This window comes from Benincasa hispida, chromosome 12 (genome assembly GCF_009727055.1).
Source record: "Benincasa hispida cultivar B227 chromosome 12, ASM972705v1, whole genome shotgun sequence".
In the NCBI taxonomy this organism is placed as follows: domain Eukaryota; kingdom Viridiplantae; phylum Streptophyta; class Magnoliopsida; order Cucurbitales; family Cucurbitaceae; genus Benincasa; species Benincasa hispida.
In genome coordinates, this window is record NC_052360.1 from 13,364,754 (window position 1) to 13,386,509 (window position 21,756).

General features: G+C 33.5%; 1 protein-coding gene across 1 annotated transcript; it reads left to right on the forward strand.

Annotated features, from left to right (window-relative positions):
* The first annotated feature begins 6,143 nt into the window (after nt 1-6,143).
* LOC120067243 lies at nt 6,144-17,540 on the forward strand. Its single transcript, XM_039018768.1, has 8 exons — nt 6,144-6,362; nt 6,437-6,583; nt 6,710-6,807; nt 16,430-16,502; nt 16,595-16,655; nt 16,735-16,820; nt 16,906-16,995; nt 17,270-17,540. Exons 1-8 carry the CDS (start codon nt 6,255-6,257, stop codon nt 17,330-17,332), a joined length of 726 nt encoding a protein of 241 aa, XP_038874696.1. The 5' UTR covers nt 6,144-6,254; the 3' UTR covers nt 17,333-17,540.
* The last annotated feature ends 4,216 nt before the right edge of the window (nt 17,541-21,756 follow it).

Here is a 21,756-nt window from a genome sequence, read left to right on the forward strand (position 1 = left end):
ATCCATAATCCGATTGAAAAGGAAAGAGGCCATCAATCTGATTGAAGAGGAAATGGACCATCAATCTGATTACCTATCGATATATTATGAGGGACTCACATCCATCCTTGTTACTAACTTTCCATGATTTACCATTTTTCTCTCTATATTCATACCCATACATGTATCCCATATCAGTTCTATATCGATAATCCGTATCGGTATCCGTAATTAGTATTAGTACCAATATCGGTATCGTTGTTGGTAATTTATATCAAGAATTTTTGTCAATAATCTATATCGATATCCATAATTAAAAAGTTACTTTTTTTTTCCTTGCTTTTATTCATTACTTTTGTTATGATCTATTTACGAGAACGATAATCAAGTTAATATTTCTCTTTTTATATATGATTTTTTTTTTCTTTTTGCTTTTTATTTACACATTTGCTTGAAGGATTTTCTTTTCTCATATATGTGATTTTTGTATTAGTTTGTTACAAAAAGGGTAATTTTTTAAAATAGTAAAACTGTTAAAAATATTTTTAAATATGTGACATTTTGTTACATCTGTAAATAAGTTCTTATTTTTTATATTTGAAAACAGTCTATATAATTTATAAATAAATTAAATAATAACATCTTATTAAATCAAATAATTGTTGGTTTTGTTCAAAAATTGATATCTTTTTAATGTATTTATATGAAGATTATATGTTTTTCTTCTTAAAAAATGGTGTATTTTTCTAAATTGAAATTTGAATTATTGTTTTATTTTTTAAAATGAAGCATTTTTTAATTTTGAGTTAGGTGTTAATTTTTTAAAAATATAAAGATTTGAATAAGTAAATAAAAAAACATATTGTTATGACATATTTTAATTAATTATGGGTGTTTGAACTTTATAACATATTGTATAGTTACCACGATTTAATTAATTAAAAATATAAAAAGAACATTTTGGTAATAATTTATATGTCATTAGGTTTTCAAAGAAATTGAACGACAGCAATCAATTTTTATTACAGTTGCATCAATTCATAATAAATACCATCAAAAGAATCTCATTCATTTTGAAATTGAGGTCTACGTAAATATAAACTTATTAAAGTTACGACAATTTTGATAGTGGTTGAGTAAATGTTGTCAAATTCTAAGATAAATATTATATAAACCACGATAGTATCTTAAATTAGACTTTATATATCTAACCAACTTAAACAACTTCCTTGACTTGCACCCAATCAAATTTTGACTTAGGTTTGACATGAGGTGTGATTGACAAGCCAAACCAATCAATAGGTCTATTCACACCAATGATTTGTGATAACAAATAAAATAAGAAGCATAAATTAAGATTATATTCTTTAATAAAATATAAATATCCCAATAGATCTCACTAATGAAAAATATATTGAATTATGAGTTTATTTAGGTTATTGAAATCTTATTCATTAGCATTTTTTTTGGCCGAAAAAAATTAAATTTCCTCTGCTTATCTGTCTTTAGTTAAATTTTCTTATGCATAATTCTAATAATTCCAATAAAATTTAGTTGAAAATCGAATCAGGAAAATATCTAATTTCTATCTCTCTTTATTATATTGTTTCTACTAGTGTTACAAGTGCATACTCTTGTTGGATTTACATATATTAAACCCTTAGTCACTATTGAATAAAAAAAAATATATCAAAATATGAAAAGCTTGTATTATTAACCTCAAGTGCACATAAATTTTATTACCCTACTCACAAATAGTAAAAAAAAATTGATAAAAAAAATTGAAATATTCGTTAACTTGATTTATAAGCCTATAATTTTAGGTTAAGCCATAAAATATTCCTTAATTTATCAAACATGGTTTAATGATTAGATCCTTTCATCTTACATCCCTAATAAATTCAAGGAAACATACCTTTTTGTCTCTAGATTTTAAGTCTAATTTTTATTTGATCCCTAGGTTTCAAGTTTATAAATTTAGTTTTTAAATTTTGAGTTTGGTTTCAGAATTATCTATGCTTGAGATTTGAGTTTACTTTCAATTTCGTCTCTAGGTTTTAAAAATTTACACTTTTAACCTCGATTTTCACTAACTACTCATTCTCTATCTTTAATTTGGTGTTAAGGTCCATCAATTAATTTAAAAGAATTATAATTGATTAAATTCCACTATTTTTTCATCACTATTAAAATTAATTTTAAAATTTACTTCATTATCAACACTAAAAATTGAAAGTGAGTATTTAGTTAAAAATCTTGATTAAAAGTGAATCTTGAAACATAAGGACCAAATTAAAACAATACTCAAATCATAGAGGTAAAATTGTAATATATTGAAACATAAAGAGACTAAATTGAAATCAAATTCAAAATTTAAGGACTAAATATGTAATATATTGAAAAAAAAGAGATCATATGGAAATTAGATCTAAAATCTAAGGACCAAAAATGTTTTTTTCCCCAAATTATTCTTCTATGACATAACCGTGGATTTATAAACCCTATCATTTTTGGACAAATCAATAAAAAAGGCTAGTATTAGTTTAAAATAATCATATATATTTACTAAACGAACATAGTTCTGTTGATGTAGAGCATATGTTAGTGACCAAGAAGTCGAGTTGAAATCTTCACCCTAACGTAGTAAAAAAACTATTATATCATCCATTTTTTTGTTAGACTACTGTTTTGGGAGTGCTAAAATATTAAAAGAATTGTGATTCGAAACTTATGAATTGTGTTTTCTACATTAATTTAATTTTTTTATGCATCCATCTCATGCGTTTAGCCCTTAAATTCCATTATATGTACTTCATTTCCTAGCTACGCCTTTCCTCAACAATCTTTACAAAGCATAATGTGAAGTTCTTATAGTATTAGTTTTCATAATTTATAAAATAGAAAATCAAGCTAACTTATCTTAATACAATGTTTCAAAGCACATAAATAAATCTTTAAGTTACGTCTAGTTTTTCACTGTTTTGATGAATTGTTTTTAATAAATTATCTATACTATTCTAAATCAATCCAAATTAAATATTTCATGATTAAATTTGATTGAATCGTTTATCTTAGATTAACGTTGTTATAGTTAGAGAATACGTCCTAAAACATTAGGTTTGATCAATAGAAATATTTAACTCATAGATTTGGTCAGATCCATCCATAAAGTTTTACATAAACTAGAGAGGAAGTGATATATGGTATGTGACATTTTAATTGCAATAAAATATGAAGTCTCAATATGAATAGTCTTGTTGTCCTCCATAACAATACATTAAGAGTTTATTCTAGCGTTAACTCCATCGTAGTAATAACTTTATTTTAGCCTTCTCAAATCTCTCTCTCTCTCTCTCTCTCTCAATCAGTAACTTATATTTGTTACTTTTTCTTTTATTAGTATATTTAAAAATATTGCTTGCTTGATAAAAAGGAACACAAGGGTGAGTTTCAATAAAAAGGGGCAATTTCGTGATGTGGATTCATTGAAGGGTTAGTTGTCAAAGAAATTCGATGAGAAAAGGGCTAGTTGCACAAATGGAATTCAAGCTCATAATAGAATATGTTGTACAAGGATAAAATAATTATATATATAGAACAAAAAATTGTAAAAGACCAAAAAACTCACGCCCAACCACCATTTTGCATGTTGCTTCCCGATTTTCTCAAATTGAAAACTATCACTAATAGCTTTTAATTTGAGAAGTGTGCTAGCAGTGGCTACCATGTATAGCTGCTATCAATAACTATCACTTATAGCTATTATCAGTGGTAACTTTTCGATTTGAGAAGTGTACTATCAGTTGCTATCACTGATAGCTGCTATTAGTGATAGGTTTTAATTTGAGAAGTGTGTTATTAATTGCTATTGTTGATAACTGCAACCAGTGATAACTTTCAATTTAAGAAATGTGCTATCAGTGACTATGACTAATAGTTGCTATCAATTGCTATTAGTGATGCTACTATGAGTGAATATCACTAATAATTGCTATCAATGATAGCAACTGATAGCTGCTATCAATAATATCTTTCAATTCGAGAAATGTACTATTAATTGCTATTATTGATAGCTGTTATCAGTGATGCTGCTATCAGCTATAATTTTCAATTTAAGAAATGTGCTATCAGTGACTATGACTAATAGTTTCTATCAATTGCTATTAGTGATGCTACTATGAGTGAATATCACTAAAAATTACTATCAATGATAGCAACTGATAGCTGCTATCAGTAATATCTTTCAATTCGAGAAATGTACTATTAGTTGCTATCATTGATAGCTGTTATCGGTGATGTTGTTATCAGTTATAACTTTCAATTTGAGAAATGAGCTATCAGTTGCTATCACTAATATATTACTATCAATGATAGTCAAATAGTGGCTATTGCTAGTATGTTTCTATCAATGATAATGTTTTGATGCTTTTTGTTATTTGAATTTGATATTATGTTATACTTGTTTGTAAATAATCGGGGTCTTTTGATTAATTTACAGATACATGTAGTGTGTTTATATGTCATTATTGATGCATATAGGTATAGAATGATATCCTTCTACATTGATAATCATAAAGGATATCATTGACAGCTACTGTCAGTAATATCTTTCTGTTGCTATCAATGTAAAGGATATCACTCATAGTATTTATGTATTATGTAGTATGGAGATGAAATGACTCATCGAGATTGTTTGATTGTGCATAAAAATTTTCGTTGATAAAATGATATCATAGTATCATTGATAACATGCTATCCATGATAACATATTATCAGTGATACTACTGATAGACTTCATACTCTTAAAGTCCTATACAAATAAAAGAAAACTATGGGTCTATTTGATAACGTTCTCCTTTCTCAATTTTTTGAGAGATAAACATGTTTAATAACTATTATCGTTTCTTACTTCAAACTTTTAATACATGTTTCTAAAAATGGTGCAAACTCGAGAACTAAAAAAAGTAGTTTTTTTCAAACCCATTTTCATTTGCTATTTATATTTAATGTTTCATTATAGTAATCAAATTTGATGATTGACTTGTTGGTGTTAAATCACTGTTAGGTATTTTCAAGTCTTGGATTTGAAGCTTAGTCTCGTAAATAAAATAAAATAAAAAGAAGAAAAGGAAAGGAAAAAAAAAAGAGAGAGAGAAGAAAAGAAAGAAAAAATTGGAGAAATAGAAAGAAAATAAAGAAAAGAAAAAAGAGAAGAAGAGGACATACAACAAGATAAAGGAGGACAAAATTAAAAATTAGAAAAAATTCAAAAGCTGATTGTTTATTTTTAGATTTTTTTTTTACCTTATCATTCTATCTATTACAAATATCCATGACAATTATTGATTGTGAGGCAGAGGCCTAAAAAATTTTAAAAACTAAAAAATTGGATGATTGTTTTATATTTCGGGAAGAGTATACATTTTTTAGTCCGTTCAATTTTTATTTAGTCCTTAAATTTCGAAATATTATATATTTAAATTAATTTTTTTAATCCTCAAATTTCAAAATGTTATACATTTCATCTTTAAATTTAAATTTATTCTCGGTTTAGTCTTCAAATTTTAAAATGTTACAATTTTACCTTTAAAATTTTAATTTTATTTCAATTTGATCCATAATTTTTAAGATTTACATTTTTAATTTGCTCACTTCAATCATTGGCATTAATATTTATTAATTAATATTTTATAATTATAAAGTGAAATTTCAAAATCAATTTTAATAATGATGAAAATAGTAAAACTAAATTAATCATAAATCTTATAAACCTTTCAAAATAAGAGATAAACACCAAATACGAAAAGTGAGTGTTCACTGAAAAATTAAGATTAAGAGTATAAATATTAAAATTTATAAGTCAAATTGAACGAAAAATTAAGGTTAAGAGTATAAATATTAAAATCTATAAGTCAAATTGAAACAAATCTCAAATTTTTATGATAAAATTATAATATTTCGAAAGTTAAAAGTCCAATCTGAAATCAAAATCTAAGTAGGTAGCATTTTGAAACCCATGCTCAAATGAAACTGAGAATATATATTTATTGTATATGTTCTCCTTGTTTTTTTTTTTTTTTTCGTTTTTATAAAAACTTCAGGGGCATGGTTGTAATTTAGAAAACAAAACAAGACACTTTAAAAAAACGAAGGGTGCTCTTCTTTCCACGTTTTGGACGGTTACGATTCCCGTAATGCTGCAGAGTACAGACTGAGACGAGGACCAAAAACCAGTGGCTGAGAATTCGATCTTTCATTTTTCGCAGCGCCCATCAATGGCCGCTCTTAGCTTCGGCTTTACCGCCACCACCATCCACCCTCCATCAAGTTCGATTCTCACCCGCTCTCGCCCCAGTCCCCAGACCATAACATGCATCGGATGGGTATCTTTCTAATGTTTCCCTTTTCTATTTACACTTCCATTTTCTTTTTCCTTATCAGAAATCGTTCGATTCAGGACCCAGAAGGCCTCTTCGGACGGCCTCAGACCGGCCACATCGCTCGAAATGAGTTCAAGAGGCGGCTGGAGAAGGATGCCGAAGCTCGTGAGGCCTTTGAGCGCCACGTCCGGGAAGAGAAAGAGCGCCGCAAAGCGCTTCGCGAGGTAAGTCTAGCAATTGGGTTTTTGAATTCGATGGTTTTTTTCAATTGGGTTGTTTTCATTTGAAAAATTCTAGTGTTGGCCTGGCTGTGAATTATTGAATGTGTTTTCATCTCTTTTTATGGATAGTCTCGCGTGATTCCAGACAATGTGACTGGCCTTATCGAGTATTTTCTTGATACTGAAGCTCAGGATATTGAATTTGAAATCGCCAGGCTAAGACCCAGGTTAGTGATCGAAAGAGGATTTTAATTTTGATATTTCTTTTTCCCTTTTTTTCCAGTTCTGTGATCTCGAATCTGCCCAGAACTTGATAATTGTCTGGTTATTTGAATTTAGTTCCACTTCCCACTTCTTATAATGATTTGCATTTTTCTTAAATATAATAGTTGAATTCTTAGCCAAATTCCAACGAAACAAAAACAAGTTTCTAAAAGTACTTTTTTTAGGCCCCACTTGGTAACTATCTTTTTTTTTTTTTTTTTTTTTTTTAAAATTAAGGTTTCGTTCGGTAACTATTTGGTTTTTTTTATTTTTGTTTTTGAAAATTAAACTTATAAACATTACTTTAACCTCCAAATTTCTTTCTTAGTTATCTATTTTTTTACCACTGGTGGATGTGGAAGTAGTGTCGATAGGCTTAATCTTTTTTAAAAAAAAAGACAAAAAACCAAGTGGTTACCAAGCGCGGTCGTAGTTGTAGTTAGGATTTAATTGCAATTTAAATTGTTTCTGTGAGGCTATATGATAATATAATGGTATTAAACTCCTGTGATGTTATCATAACCAATCAAGTTAAGTGTAAGTTGTGATTTAATGTACTATCTAAGCAGGTCTTATGTTTGAACTCCTAAAATATCGTTACTTTCCATAACATATCAGCTTAATCTTTTTAGTTGAGTAGTGATATAGCTTGTATCGATGTGTTTGAACTCCTGAAATGTTGTTACTACAACCTATCAACTTAAGCTTTTAGATTTAGTGGGTTTAACATCGTATCTGAAATAAAAGATGAATCACAATGATGTCACAAGTTATAAAAAATATCACAGACAAAGGTAAAAACAACAAGAAGAGATCTAAGAGAGAAAGAACATAGAGAATTGTTAACCCAGTTCGATGTAACTACACCAAAGTCTGGGAGGTTCTCCACCTAGTTGAAAAGAAATCCACTAGTATGTAATTTAGTTTTACAAAATATACTTCAACTAAAATTGTATAAAATCAGTTTAATTGAATTATTAGTGAGCAAGTTAGACTCCCCCTTACAGGGTAGTGCTTTAAATGAATCTGCAGATTTATGCTTCCCCTAAATCTGTTGCCGTGGCAATGACCTCACATTCTCTTCACCTGTCAGATGAATAACCACTCACCTGGTGTCTTGAACAACTCTACTAATAAACTGCTTGAACAGACCAAGCTCAGTAGGAATCAACAGACCACTTTCAGGAACCTGGAGATCCTCCGGATGAGGAAGGTCAGAGGCCTTGGGAGGACAAATGTTGTGCACAATGTTAGGAACATGAGTTCCCAGAAAAATCTTGTAGCTGAGATTAAGAAGCTTAGGAGCTAAGCCAGGAGCATCATCCGGGCCAAGGATAGTTGGGCACAGAGACAGAAGAATTCCATATAAAAGCCTCAGAAGACTGATTGGCGACTTGATTGCAAAAGAGTTGAACTGCCTAGGAAGCTGGTTATACACAAATATCCCAAAATTAAAAGTAGACATATACCAATTTGATACAAAAGACTAGCCAGAGAAGGAGAGAGGTTGGAACCATGCGTTGAAGGCTACCAATTTTTAATGCCTATGCAAAGCATAATAACATATTTCACAGTGAGAGTAGAAGTAGATAACTAACCAGACTTAGGCCACTTAGATTGAATGCCACCTGTAGGCTCAACAACGAGCTCCTCGGTGGAAGGATGAGAATCGCCCAAAGGAGGAGACTCTTCACGCCCAGGATAAGCATTAATAATGGCAGGAGAAATTGAGAAACAGGTACCACGAATGTGAACCTTCTGATAGTCTAGGTTACTAGGATCATCAAACTTAGAAGGAAGGTCCATAAAAGGGACCAAGGTTTACAACAGTCTTAAGAAGTCCAACATGTAAGAAGATCCATAATTTCCAAACACGATTTGGTCTGGTTAGTATCAGTGATACAACGTTGCACCACATATTTCCAACGCTGAACATTATCCTCATTATGGAAGGATATCTTGTCAATAGGAACAGTTGGGACATTAGGAGGAATTTTTCAATGACTAATCCGAGTGCGAGGCTTGTTCCTAACAATAGTAACATCATCTTCATTACTTGACTCAGAGAGATGAACAGACAAATTAGAGACAAAATTAGCGCTTTGTTGTACAGAGGGAGTGCTTTTGGACCGAGTACAGGTGGATGGGCCACACTCAGTAGAAGCGGGCGCAGAAGCTCGCTTCTTCATCTTCCCTAATTGAGCAAGGCGAATGTTGTCATCAGAAGAAACAAAGACTGTCTTCCCGAAGGAACTAAAATCAGAACCAGAGCTACCATCATCCGCCTTTATAGAAGAGGAGAAAGCCTCACCCTAATTACAACCAGAAGTAGAGGGACCCAAGGGAGGAAACCTCAGAGGACTATTTGCCAGAGGAACAACAGACTCTCCCAGGTTAAGTAAAATGTCAGTGGTATCATGAACAACATCTGACTCCTTTTCATCGGCAACAGAAAAATTTTCAGGAACACTCTCAGAATCAAATGGAGGATTAGTAATTGCCTCAACAACAGCCTCAGAAACCCTAGAGGGATTAGACAAAGACCCATCAGGCAGCAAAACATTAATCACAGACTCATCTAACAAAGGGTTTGCAACAATCTCAGCAGAAGAACCCAAAGTAGTATGAATGTCAAACCCTGCATCAGATCACCCCCCTAACCTAGATGGAATGGTGACTGCAGCAGTTACCAACCCTTTTGTTGGCACTTACTGCCTATCTTACCTGTTAAATTTTGCTCAAACCCTGAATACATACATATTAACTCAGAACTTAACACATTTATATTATAGGGTTTCGCAGCATTGTTTATACATGGATATTACAACTTAGTGAGCCCCATCAAGAATACTAGTCACTAGACAGACACATGTATACTAACTAATACAAGTATTCAAATACGCTTCTTTCAACCTGTTCCTTTGAGTGGCAGAGCAGCAGCAGAAAAGTCTTTTGGGAACTGACCGCTACCTGAAAGAAAAAACATTTGAAAACATGAGCTAGAAGCCCAGTGAGTGACGTAATAAAACATAAATCTCATGCTTAAACCGAAAGCTCGAAAACATAATACTGGAGCTAAAATATACCAAGCAAACGTGTACATAAAACCTTTAAAACCATTGTATCTGAAACCTGAATCTTAGCTGAGAATAAACATTCATCGCTCTAATTCCCAGTGCCAAGCCATGGCCAAATGAGACCTCTACTTCGATCTCCTCATACTGAACTATGGCTAGGAGAGATCCCTACGTTGATTTCTTTAAATATACCGATGGGCATCTCAAGCAACTTCCTCTAAACATTAACATTAATTACTACTCTTAAACACCATTAAACATCATTATTCCCTAGTTGAGAATGAGCATACATCGCTCTAGCTCCCAACGTCTGTTATCGGCCACGAGACCCATGCTTCAGCCTCTCTTTGCTGGTTTATGGCCTAGGAGACCCATACTTCGGCCTCTCCTTCAGAACTACCTACATGCACGTGGAGGTTTCTATGTACCATCAACACCTTAGGTACATTAATTCAGATACCTTTCTTACCTTCAGTATTCCTTTTCATTTTGTTTAGGAATACCAACGCATGTACTTTGGCAATCTTAGGTATTTAAACATAGTACATCAAGCTTCACTCAATCTTAGTTTTAACCCTAACACATGCTTCATACTTTGTAAAATAAGTTGGCTTAAATCGTGTTGGACTAGCTTGTAAAAACCATTAGCATTCGTTAGACATGGAAAACATACTTGGAAAACTCATATATTAGTAACATCATGCGTTGATTATGCTTCTAATCATAGAAATAAGTTGCTTGGAATCACATAAAATTTAGCATGAGAATAACCTTGCTCAATCCCTTGACGTCGTATTACTTACGTGCACGTGCTCATAACTGAGTACCATCATACCTTAGGTACTTAACTAGGATACTTTCTCATTGTCCTTCAGTATCCTTAGGATACCTTCTCATTGTCCTTCAGTATCCGTCGTATATCTAGTTATAAGCATTTAGCTGAAAACTAAGGCTTAGTGCTCAAATCATCATACTAGTTCATCCATCATACTAGTTCTTCATAAAAATAGAGTTACTAAAACATGCTGAAAGTATTTGGACAAGATAACATATTTAAATCATGTCAATTTCTATGGAAAACATGCTTTACTTAGCATGAGAAATAGCTTCAAACATATGTTGCTTGGCACTTCATTTAAACACTTAGCATGAGAAATAACTTCAAAGAAATCATAGCTTCTAAATCATTAAAACATTAAATCATCACATAGTCACTCACAGCTCGTCGGGGCTCTTAACAGGTTATACGCCTCTCCTAGCTCTTTTTGGCCTGAAAGGACATAATTCCCGGTTAAATTCTTTAGAACTCTTGGCAGAATACCTCAAATAGTTCATTTACTAATGGAACTTTCATCAACAAAGACAGCATTACTAGCGAGATGATCAACATAAGTGAATTCATCCTCATGAGCGAGATCAAGCATTTCTTTAGCAAACTTCAACCTAGCGGTACTTACCACTTCTAACAAACTTGGCTTCCTCACCAGCGAGATTCAGCCCTCATCTCTAGCGAGACTTCCTCTTTGAGCGAGATTCTCATCACAAAATTAGCGAGATTATCATCCTGAGTGAGATCCTCATCCTCCTCATCTCGCTCTCGCTCTCCACGGTGAGCTGTTTGCTTGTTCTTCCCAAGCATCTGTCTGCTTCTACATAGACTCTCTGTTTTAACTTCCAAAATTCATAACTCAAAATCTTGAACTCTTTTCAAGAAACTTCCTTCTACAAACTTGTTTAAAATTGAGTTAACATTCTTACCTCAAAATTTCAGCGAAAATTCTTTATGGTTTGGCCTGGAGCTTCCAATCTTCACCTCGGGCCCTGATTAATCCAAGATTCTGCCTCTTTTGCAAATTCCTCACTTTTTGTTCTTCTTCTTCTGCAATCTTTCTCCGGCAAGACAACCTCGAAAACTAGATTCTCCCAGCTTTCAAATGGCATCGATTTCATTAAATTTGCTCATGTAGATTGCTGAAACCAAGCTTTCGAAATTTCTCTTCCTTTTAATCTTCCTGCCGCCTCCCGAGTTCAAGGATTAACTGTCACGTCACCCCATATTTAGTGCCTCCAGCCAAACCAATAAGTGAGCTTCCCTACTTAATATATTTTTCTTTTCCTTTCTCCACAACTTCTATAAATAACATGAATTTTCACTTATTAGATACTTAATATATCATTTCTTTGGCTAAACATACTTGTCTAGGAAATTTAGAATTCGGGGTTTACATTCACCTCCCCCTTAAAAGAAATTTCGTACTCGAAATTTACTCGGACTTATTTATAATTAGAGTTTCACAACATCCTTTGGTCCTAAACTTTACAACCACCTTCTTTTCTTTCTTCTTTTCTCTTTTTTTTTTACTACGCTTTCGATGCGCTACTCTGATATTAACTTTGTTCATGGTAAATAATACTAGTACGTATGAGTAACTTGGTCATCATAGTTCACTGTATTTGTCACATCCTCTGGTGATTCTTCCATTCTCCACTTAGTCATAGTACTCATTTATTACTAGGGTGGTCCTTTTCCATTTCCCAGCAATACCACTAGAACATTCTTTTCCAGTTGTCTCACCTTTGAACTAATTGCTAGCTGTAAAATCAATATTTAGTTCAATTAGACTTCTCGACCTAACTGAGGGTACTCTTCTTAGAATGTCCTTTCTATCCATACTTGGAAGAAAACATTCTTTCAACTATAACATTTCCCAACTTTGGCTTACCATACTGTATACATAAGGTTTTCTTAACTGTATTAGTCCCTAGCTCAGTCATAATTCAAACTTCGAGCTGTTATCTGGAACATCAGTAGATCTGGACCTTTTTCTTTGTCTTTTGCTGACCATTTTGTTCCTTATTTTATACTCAACGTACCCCTGGTACATTTTGAGTTCACTGTTGCTCATCTTCCTCCAGTCAAGACTAACATGTCGTTTCCGATTTTCCTTCTGCTTCATTCTAACCATTCTCTTACCAGAGGTGTGAACACCACTTCAAGTATTAACTATATAATTGCACGACTTGAAGAAGAAGAGAAGGATGACAGTTGTAGAGATTGTGAATGGAGAAATAGGGAAAAATCAAAATCACAATTGTTTGAATATTTGAACTGCTAGTGAGAATATAAAACACCAAATTTAAAAAGGAAACCGCAATTAATGACAAATGGAAAGAATTAATTACCACTTGGTGACCAAGAAAATCCCCCATAATTACATCACTTACCAACCTAATAATTAATTTCTATAAACCAACCTTACAAACCCCAAGAGCAGCTCTTAAGGATTCACACTGAGCAACGTCCAACGGTTTGGTGAAGATGTCAGCAATTTGTTTATCAGTGCTCACATGTTCAAGAGAAAGCTTTGATTCAACCGGCTGACATCATATTGTCACTGATAACATGAGCATTATGCATCACATCATGGAGGACACAATGTCACTGACAACAAGAGCATTATGCATCACATCATATTGATCTTTATCTTTATCACAAGAATGCTCTGAATTCTACAAATCATAAATAATCACATTTATGGATTCCATCACACTCCAAGTGCATTTATTGAACAGACGATACGCACAATTATTGGTGGAATACCCAAGAAAAATGCCTTCATCAGACTTTGCATCCTATTTTCTTCTCAAATCCCTATTAGCAAGGATATAACACACACTTCCAAACACATGGAAATACTTGACATTTGGTTTGCGCCCTTTCCAAATTTCATAATTCGTGCTCATGGTTCCAAAATGAATAGAGACACAATTGTGGATATGACACGCTGAAGCCTATAAGTGCAAAGGCATGTTCTTTGCATGTAACATAGTTCTTACCATTTTCTGAAGAGTTCTATTCTTTCTTTCCATAACTTCATTTTGCTGAGGAGTTATAGGGGAGGAAAATTCATGTTGAATGTCTTCAATATTGTAGAAAATTTTAAACTGTGAATTTTGAAACTTCTTTCCATGATCTGACCGGATTCTTACAATTTGTAACTCTTGTTCCCATTGAAGCTTGCGGCAAAGTGTCTGACAAATTTGAAAAGTGTCAAATTTATCATGATAAACTACATCCAAGTGAAGCGGGGAAAATCATCAACACAAATAAAGACATAGCATTTACCTCCAAGGCTTTCCACCTGCATAGGTCCTATTATATCCATGTGAAGAAGCTCCAACACATGTTTGGTAGTACAAGACGAAACTTTCTTGTGAGCAGTTTTAACCCGTCTTTCAGCTTACAGTCACCATAAATGACTTCACAGTTCCTAGACAAGGAAGGTATCCTTAAAATAACTTCTCCAGCAATAGCCCTTCTAATAGAATGGAGATTTACATGCCCTAACTGCTTATGCCAAACATTAGCATCATTGCTTTGCACAATGCGACAAACATCTGTATTGACATTAGAAGACCAAAGATAACATTGATGCGCATACCTATCATAATAGTCTTGTCATCTGGAGACACCAAAAGACATTTATCTTTGGAGAAATTTACAGAGAGATCTTGATCACATAGTTGACTTATGCTTATTAAGTTCGCAGTTGATCCTTCAACAAGAAAAACATTTTCTAAAGGGGGAAGATCAGGGTAGGAAGCTTTCCTTTTCTTAAAACCTTACCCGTTGCTCCATCACCAAATGTAACATGACCAAAACCACAAGGTTGAATATTCTTAATAAAAGATCTTACACCTGCCATATGTCTCAGCAACCACTATCGAAATACCAATCTTCTTTAGATGAAACTTGAAGAGAAGTAAAAGCAACGTGACATTAGAAGGATCAAAACTCTGTTTGGCTCTCCATACCAATTTAGGCTTCTGAAGATATCTCCCTCGAGAAGAGATTTAGGAACGATTCCACCAAGGCAAGTAACTCTGACGCCTCAATAATTTGTAATAGAAATGTCGAATATGGCCTTCCTTTCCTCCTTCGAGGATCAGTTGAGCATATGGACAGATTTTGACATATTTTCAAGGTCACCCATAGTGGCTTGTAACTCTTTCTTAAGATCTGAAATGGTGCTTTGTAGACGGCAGAAAATGTCCAAACCCTCCACATTCCCTACATTTGAAGTTTCTTTCGCGAGTGCCTTGTCCGCTACTGCCACGACAAGAATCTCTCATGCTTCTTTGGCAACGCCTGGTCTTCTACTTTGGGATATAAATCCTCATGGCTTTACTTTTGGTTTCACCCTAAAAGGCCTCATACCAATGAAAATAGTTGTCCTCTCTTATAAACCCATGATCTTTCCCTTATTTAACCAATGTGGGATTTCGATTGCATTTCCAATGATCTTTTCCTTGAACAAAGGACCACATAGCCTGCCCTCAAATAGCCTTCCATCCGTCTAACTCTTATTTAGGCTTACTCCTTTTCACCGGAGCACCCCGCCTATCCAATAGAGTTCAACCACGGATCATACTGTGACTACTTTTGAGGCTCTACTACATCTTTGTATGGCACCCGAGTTTTCTACCGAGCATGATTAAGTCAAGGGCATGATTCTGATACCACTTGAAATAAAAGGTGAATCACAATGATGTCACAGACAAAGGTAAAAACAACATGAAGAGTGATAAGAGATAAAGAACACAAAGAATTGTTAACCCAGTTCGGTGTAACTACACCTACGTCTAGGAGGCTCTCCGTCTAGGTGAAAAGAATCCATTAGTATGTAATTTAGTTTTACAACATACACTTTAGTTAAAATTACATAAAATCAGCTTACACATAACTGAGTTACTAGTGAGCAAGTTAGGCTTCCCCTAACTACTTTAAATGAGTCTGCAGATTTGGGCTTCCCCTAAATCTGTTGCCGCTGCAATGACCTCACCTTCTCTTAACCTGCCAGATGAATGACCACTCACCTGATGTCTTGAACAACTCTACTAACAAACTGCTTGAACAGATCAAGCTTCACAAAGAACCACCGTTCTTCTTCACGAAGATAGCCCATCGTACAATATCAAAATCTTCATGCAAAACCTCCCCCCCCCAAAAAAAAATAAATAAATAATAACTCTGATCAAGACAAAAGATGGCTTGCCCTAGAAACACCAAAGCGGAGCAATAAATACAAACCATACAAGGAAAAGAGCCCTACACCGGCGGTAGGAATAAAAAAAAAAGATTTCCCCAATAAATCTATCACTGATAAGGAAAGAATAACTCCACCATTTCAGAGACAAGATATCCAATTAAATAAAAGAAAAGATTATCCACCAATGTCAGCAATAATAGTATCAAAGCAGGTCTTGTGTTTGAATCAATGTCAGTACCATAAACCGTCGATTTAAGTTTTTAGATTGAGTGACAATTTAACAAAGTTCAATATTGTTTTTCAGATAGATCTGTTTCTGCCATCTATGCAAAGCCCACTGCATCAGTTATGATGCAAAATCACTATAAATTTTGAATTTGAATAAAGCCTTCTGATATTTTTGTGGAATAGAAGTATTCCTTTCATTTTCCTTGGCGGTAACATGCATCAAATGGCAGGCTGAACGAGGAGTTCTTTTCACATGTAAAACTTGAGCTAGGCGAGCTTAGATTTGCTGTTAACAAAACTGAGGTCGATTCTTGTGACATGTTTTTCAATTTCTTTAGATGACAATTGATGCTACTACAACTACTAAACAAGCACTTCCCATGATTATTTTATAGGCCATGGAAGATAGAGTGATCGAGTTGGAAGCCTTACAGAAAGCGCTTGAAGAAGGAATAGGTTTATCCAGAACCTTATATTTTTTATCCTAGAATGCGTCCCCCTTATATATTTTATTTCATTTTCTGTTATGTTACAGAAGCCTATGATAAAATGCAAGGGGAACTGGTAAAGGCAAGGGAAGGCTTAACCAAAATTTTAACATCAAAGGATGTAAAAGCTACTGTATGTTTTTTGTTTCTCATTTCACTCTGCTGAGAATAGCAGATTCTGCAACCAAAATGTCAACGTCATTGTTTTCTTTTTGCAGTTGCTAGACATGGTAGAACGAAATGAGCTCAATAGATCGTTACTCGCCCTTCTCGATGAAAATATTGCAAATGCACAAATGGGTAACCAGGTAATGGCCATTGAAGAATCTCTAGTCCATTTTTTTAAAAATCTATTTTCTGAGTTACATGACAGCATCACCAAGATCTTGTAGGGAATATGATCAATTTCTACCAATATAGTTTGGGTTGCCTATAAAAGGATTGAAACAGAATTGGTAAAAATTGAAAGGAAAAAATGTAAATTAAGTTGAAAACTATTAAAGCTTTTTATCTTCATTTCTCTTCTAATAGTTTTCTTGAATGAATTCTTTTACCAAATGAATCTTCATTAACGATGACCAGAAACAAGCTGCTGCTTTCATGGAAAAGGTTCGAGGGGCAGTTCTCAAGTACATGACAGCTTAGTATTCTTGAGTTACAGACTTTGAAGTCTTTCAATCTCTTCTTCTCAGTCAAATTTAGGGTAACACGTTTATTAAAATCATATAGAAAATAGACTTGTAATTGTGGTTAAATTAACCCATGTTCATTCGATGATGATGTAAATTTTGTCTGAAATGTGAAATTTTTTTATGTTCTCAAGTAAGATTTGGTGTTGGTTGTGTTGGCGATCTTTTTTACTACCTGGATTTAGGGAACTTTTTATAAAATATATTTAAATATGTTAAAAGGGATTCTTTTGTATTTTTTATTCAAAATTTATGGAGTTGTATCAATTTTCATCAAATTGCACTCTAAACTTAAATATATGTTACAATATTAATCTTAAACTTAAAAAAGTTATTGGAATATTTTAATATGTTATCTGGGGGTCCTAATGACCAAGCACAGGAAAGAGTGCACTATATGAACTCTCTAATCCTAGAAGTGTCTTACTGCGATAGGACCCTAATAATATATCAACAACCTACCAGGATCACCTTCAAAACAATCGACCAAACAAGAGTACTCCAATACACCACAAATTAATCACTAAATTATCACCAAGCAATCAACTAATAATGGACAACAATAAATTATAAAATTTTGTAAGATTAAAAACAAATAATGCAAACGAATTATACATGGAAAGCCATATAGAGTAAGAACCATAGTACTTTTGAGGAGTTCATCCTTGTCAATTTCTCTTATTATGATAAAATTGATGGAAAAAGAATCCAAATTAATCATATAAAGATTCACTACCCATCAATACTCTCATACATAAGAGATCAATACTTGAGAGATAAAAAGAGAATGAAAAACACCCAATTTTACAAATAAAACCATTTAAAACAAGACCCTATGTGTTCGAAGCAGGCTAACCAAAATTCAACACGATCTAATGGTTAAAATTTCAACCGTCGACAACTTTGTGGAAGATGTCCCTGAAAAACAGAATTGCCTTTGTTCTCCCTCTATCTCTCCCGGTTTTTTGTATTTTTTTTACTCTCTTTTTCCTTAGATTATACCTATATCACATAACAAAAAATCTAGGGCTTTCAAGATGAGCCAACCCAAAAATTAGCCCTAATTGGGCTAACATATATCTAACATTTTGGGCTCACATAACACAAGTTTAAAAGAAAATAAATTCTTGCACGTGCAAGTGGAATCTATAATCTGATATTTTTTCTCTAATAATAAATTTCTCTCACTATGTACCCATGGACATAGCTAATGTACTATTAGTGAACTACATAAATTTATATGTCGATTCTCTACTATTACGTTTTTTGTTTTCTTTATTTGTCGATTTCATAATAAAAGTGTTGAACCTCCTGCAATCTGTCGTTAAAAAATTGTATATTTTCATGTGTGTTCAATGAATTATAAAGTACTTATATTGTACAAAATTGATTCCATTTCAAAGAAAACAGAACACTAGAGCTAAATTTATGTCAAAATTTGTAAATGTTGATAAAATTATCCAAATGTTTTAATTTATGTATTAATCAAACTTATATTTGTGCAAAATTTAATACTAGTAAAATTAGTGAATTAACCAAGATTTTTACCGATCATTTAAATTAGTGGGTGAATTATAAAAAATTGAATAGATGGTAGAAATTGCAATATTTAACTAAATTTAGGACAAAAAAAAAATAGGGATGGCAAAACTTTCTGAGGGGCATCGCACCCCGACCCCTACTGCGAACCTGTCTCGAATATTTGTTTATAGTCTTTTAGTAATATATACGTACATATACATACATATACATACACACACATATATATATGTTCCTTTTAAGTTGTAGGTTAGTTTAAAAGTAAAAACACTATATGTATGCATTCATGAATTAAAATATACACAATTTTAATATGAATTTCAAATTTTAATTAGACAATAATTTAAAATATCAATGAAAAACATGCATTTTTTTTTCTCATGGAAACTCGATTCCCAAACATGATAGGACCCAAACAATATATCAATAATCTACTAGGATCTTCTCCAAGACAACAAATAATGGATAATAATAAACCACAAAATTTTGGAAGACTAAAAGCAAAGAGTACACACAAATTATACGTGGAAAACCCATTCAATGTGAAGAGTAAAAACCACAAGACTTCTGAGGAGTACACCCTCATTAAATTCTCTTATTATGATAAAATTGAAGGAAAAGGAACCCAAATCAGTCATACAAATATTCACTACCCACCAACACTTTCATATAGAGATCAACACATGAGAGATAAAAAGAATGAAAAATAACACAGTTTTACAGATTCTATTCAATAGCAATTACGGACAAATTGAGCTCTAAACAACAATCCAACCGTTCAAAATGAGACCCTATGTGTCTCGAATAGACTGACAAAATATTAGCACAATCCAACGGCTCAAATTCCAAAAATCGACAACTTTGTAGAAAATATCGCTGAAAAACCAAATTTCACAGCTCTCTATCTTTCTCTTCGATTTTCTTACCTCTTTTTTTACTCTCTTCCTCTTTAGGTCATACTCATATCACATAAAAGAAAACATAGGGCTTTCAAGATGGGTCAACCCAATATTAGCCCTAATTGCCCAAATAAATTACCTTACATTTTAGGCTCATAGAACACAAGTTTAAAAAATAAAGCTTTGCTTGTGCAACAAGTGGGTTGGACACCTACAACAATCTCTCCCTCCAGCCCAATACGGAAGAGATAATCATATCCATGATCACTTGAACCTCATTCTAGAGAGTTTACTACAAAGTTCAATCCTTCTTCTTGGAACTACCTTAGTCAACATATCTGTACTGTTTTTTCAGATATGCATTCGACTTATCTGTCCCCGACACCTGAGTAAGGTTCATCGTTCATTATAAATAAAATTAATGAGGCAAAGTAGGCACGGAAGATAAAATAACCAATCAGTAATGAAAAAGATGGACAAGTACCTTAGCAATTTTGACAAGCTGGTGACGAACGGTGGGTGACGAACGTCGATGAATTAACGTTGAACGGTGACAAACGTCGACGGCTTGATGTTGAACGGTGACGAATGTGAAGAGGCAGCGACACTGCAGTAGGGAACGTAAACGTGAAGGGACTTGGTGTTGAACTCGGCCGGGTTTGGCTTGGGAGGCGAGCATAGAGCACGAGCAGGGGCAGGGGCAGCAGCAGCCGGCAGGGAGCTTCTTCAGATGGAGATGGAGGCTACTGCTGTTCGATTGGAGACTTGGAGACTTGGAGTTGGATTGAGATTGGAATGGAGAAAATAATGATACTTTGGGGTTTTTTAGTTTTTAGGTTTGGGCTTGGCTTGAGAGTTGTGTTGGGTTTGATGCCCTAAATCTTGTAGAGTCCTGTAATTTGCAAACATCTGTATGAACAAACAGTTTTCTGATATATAATGTGACATATTTTATTCACTTCAGTCTATGAAATATGAGATTTTTTAGTTGCATTAACCACAAATCAATAGACTAAGATTCCTAGTTATCGTTGTAACTTAAGCATGTATGTGGAGACATACAAGTGGATCATGCTTTAAGTGATAACCTAAATGGTTTGTAGTATATGGATAAAGGAGGGAAACCTTATCCTTGTGACACTACAATAGGACCTGCTTTATAGGTGTTACAAGTGTTTTAAAGTGCTACAAATGGTCTGACCTGATCATTCGTGTATTAGACATGCGAGCAGGGATACTCTATATAAATGAGCTTTGTATAAAACCAGACCACGAAATGTTTAGTCTCGTTATATAACGTCGTTCATGACAGAGACTTTCATTTCATTAGGATGACCATGAAGGAAATCAAAACAGAGATCTTCATAAGCAGCGGAAGTGGATCGTTCCAAATTCCATTCAGAATGAACACAACAATCACAGTCTTAAACGGAAACGAACAGATTATGCAAATATAGAAATTACAACATGCTACAAGAAAAACAAGGGATAGAGTATACGTGCCTTTGAAGAACTCTTCTTCAAGTATCTCTCGATCATTCTCCAACGTGTCTAAAGCAGAACTTGAACACAACGAACAGAACACGTCCTCCACGAACGTCTGGATACACCTCAAACCCAATCGAGTCCAACTTGATCCACGAACGAAGTTAGAACACAACCACAAGTGTTACCTTGGTATTATCGGTGTCAGAATCCAAAACTTGTGGGCTTTGTATGATCTTGGATTGAGGAAGACATGAGGTATATAATCGAGTAAATGGGAGATAAGAAGACTGTTTATTGTATAGATGATGTACTCGATCATTTAGAAGATGAAGTCGATCGTATAGACTTTTCTACTCAATCGTGTAAAACGATCAATGAATAACTATCGTATAATCAACTCTTAATGATCGTTTATGCTCTCAACGGCTATCGCTTAGTAAAAACTCTTTTTAAT

Coding starts and splice junctions, on each gene's coding strand:
- LOC120067243 (XM_039018768.1), top strand. CDS start 6,255: ATGGCCGCTCTTAGCTTCGGCTTTACCGCCACCACCATCCACCCTCCA. Junction 6,584..6,709: donor GCCGCAAAGCGCTTCGCGAG/GTAAGTCTAGCA, acceptor TTTTATGGATAG/TCTCGCGTGATTCCAGACAA. Junction 16,821..16,905: donor CAAAGGATGTAAAAGCTACT/GTATGTTTTTTG, acceptor TTCTTTTTGCAG/TTGCTAGACATGGTAGAACG.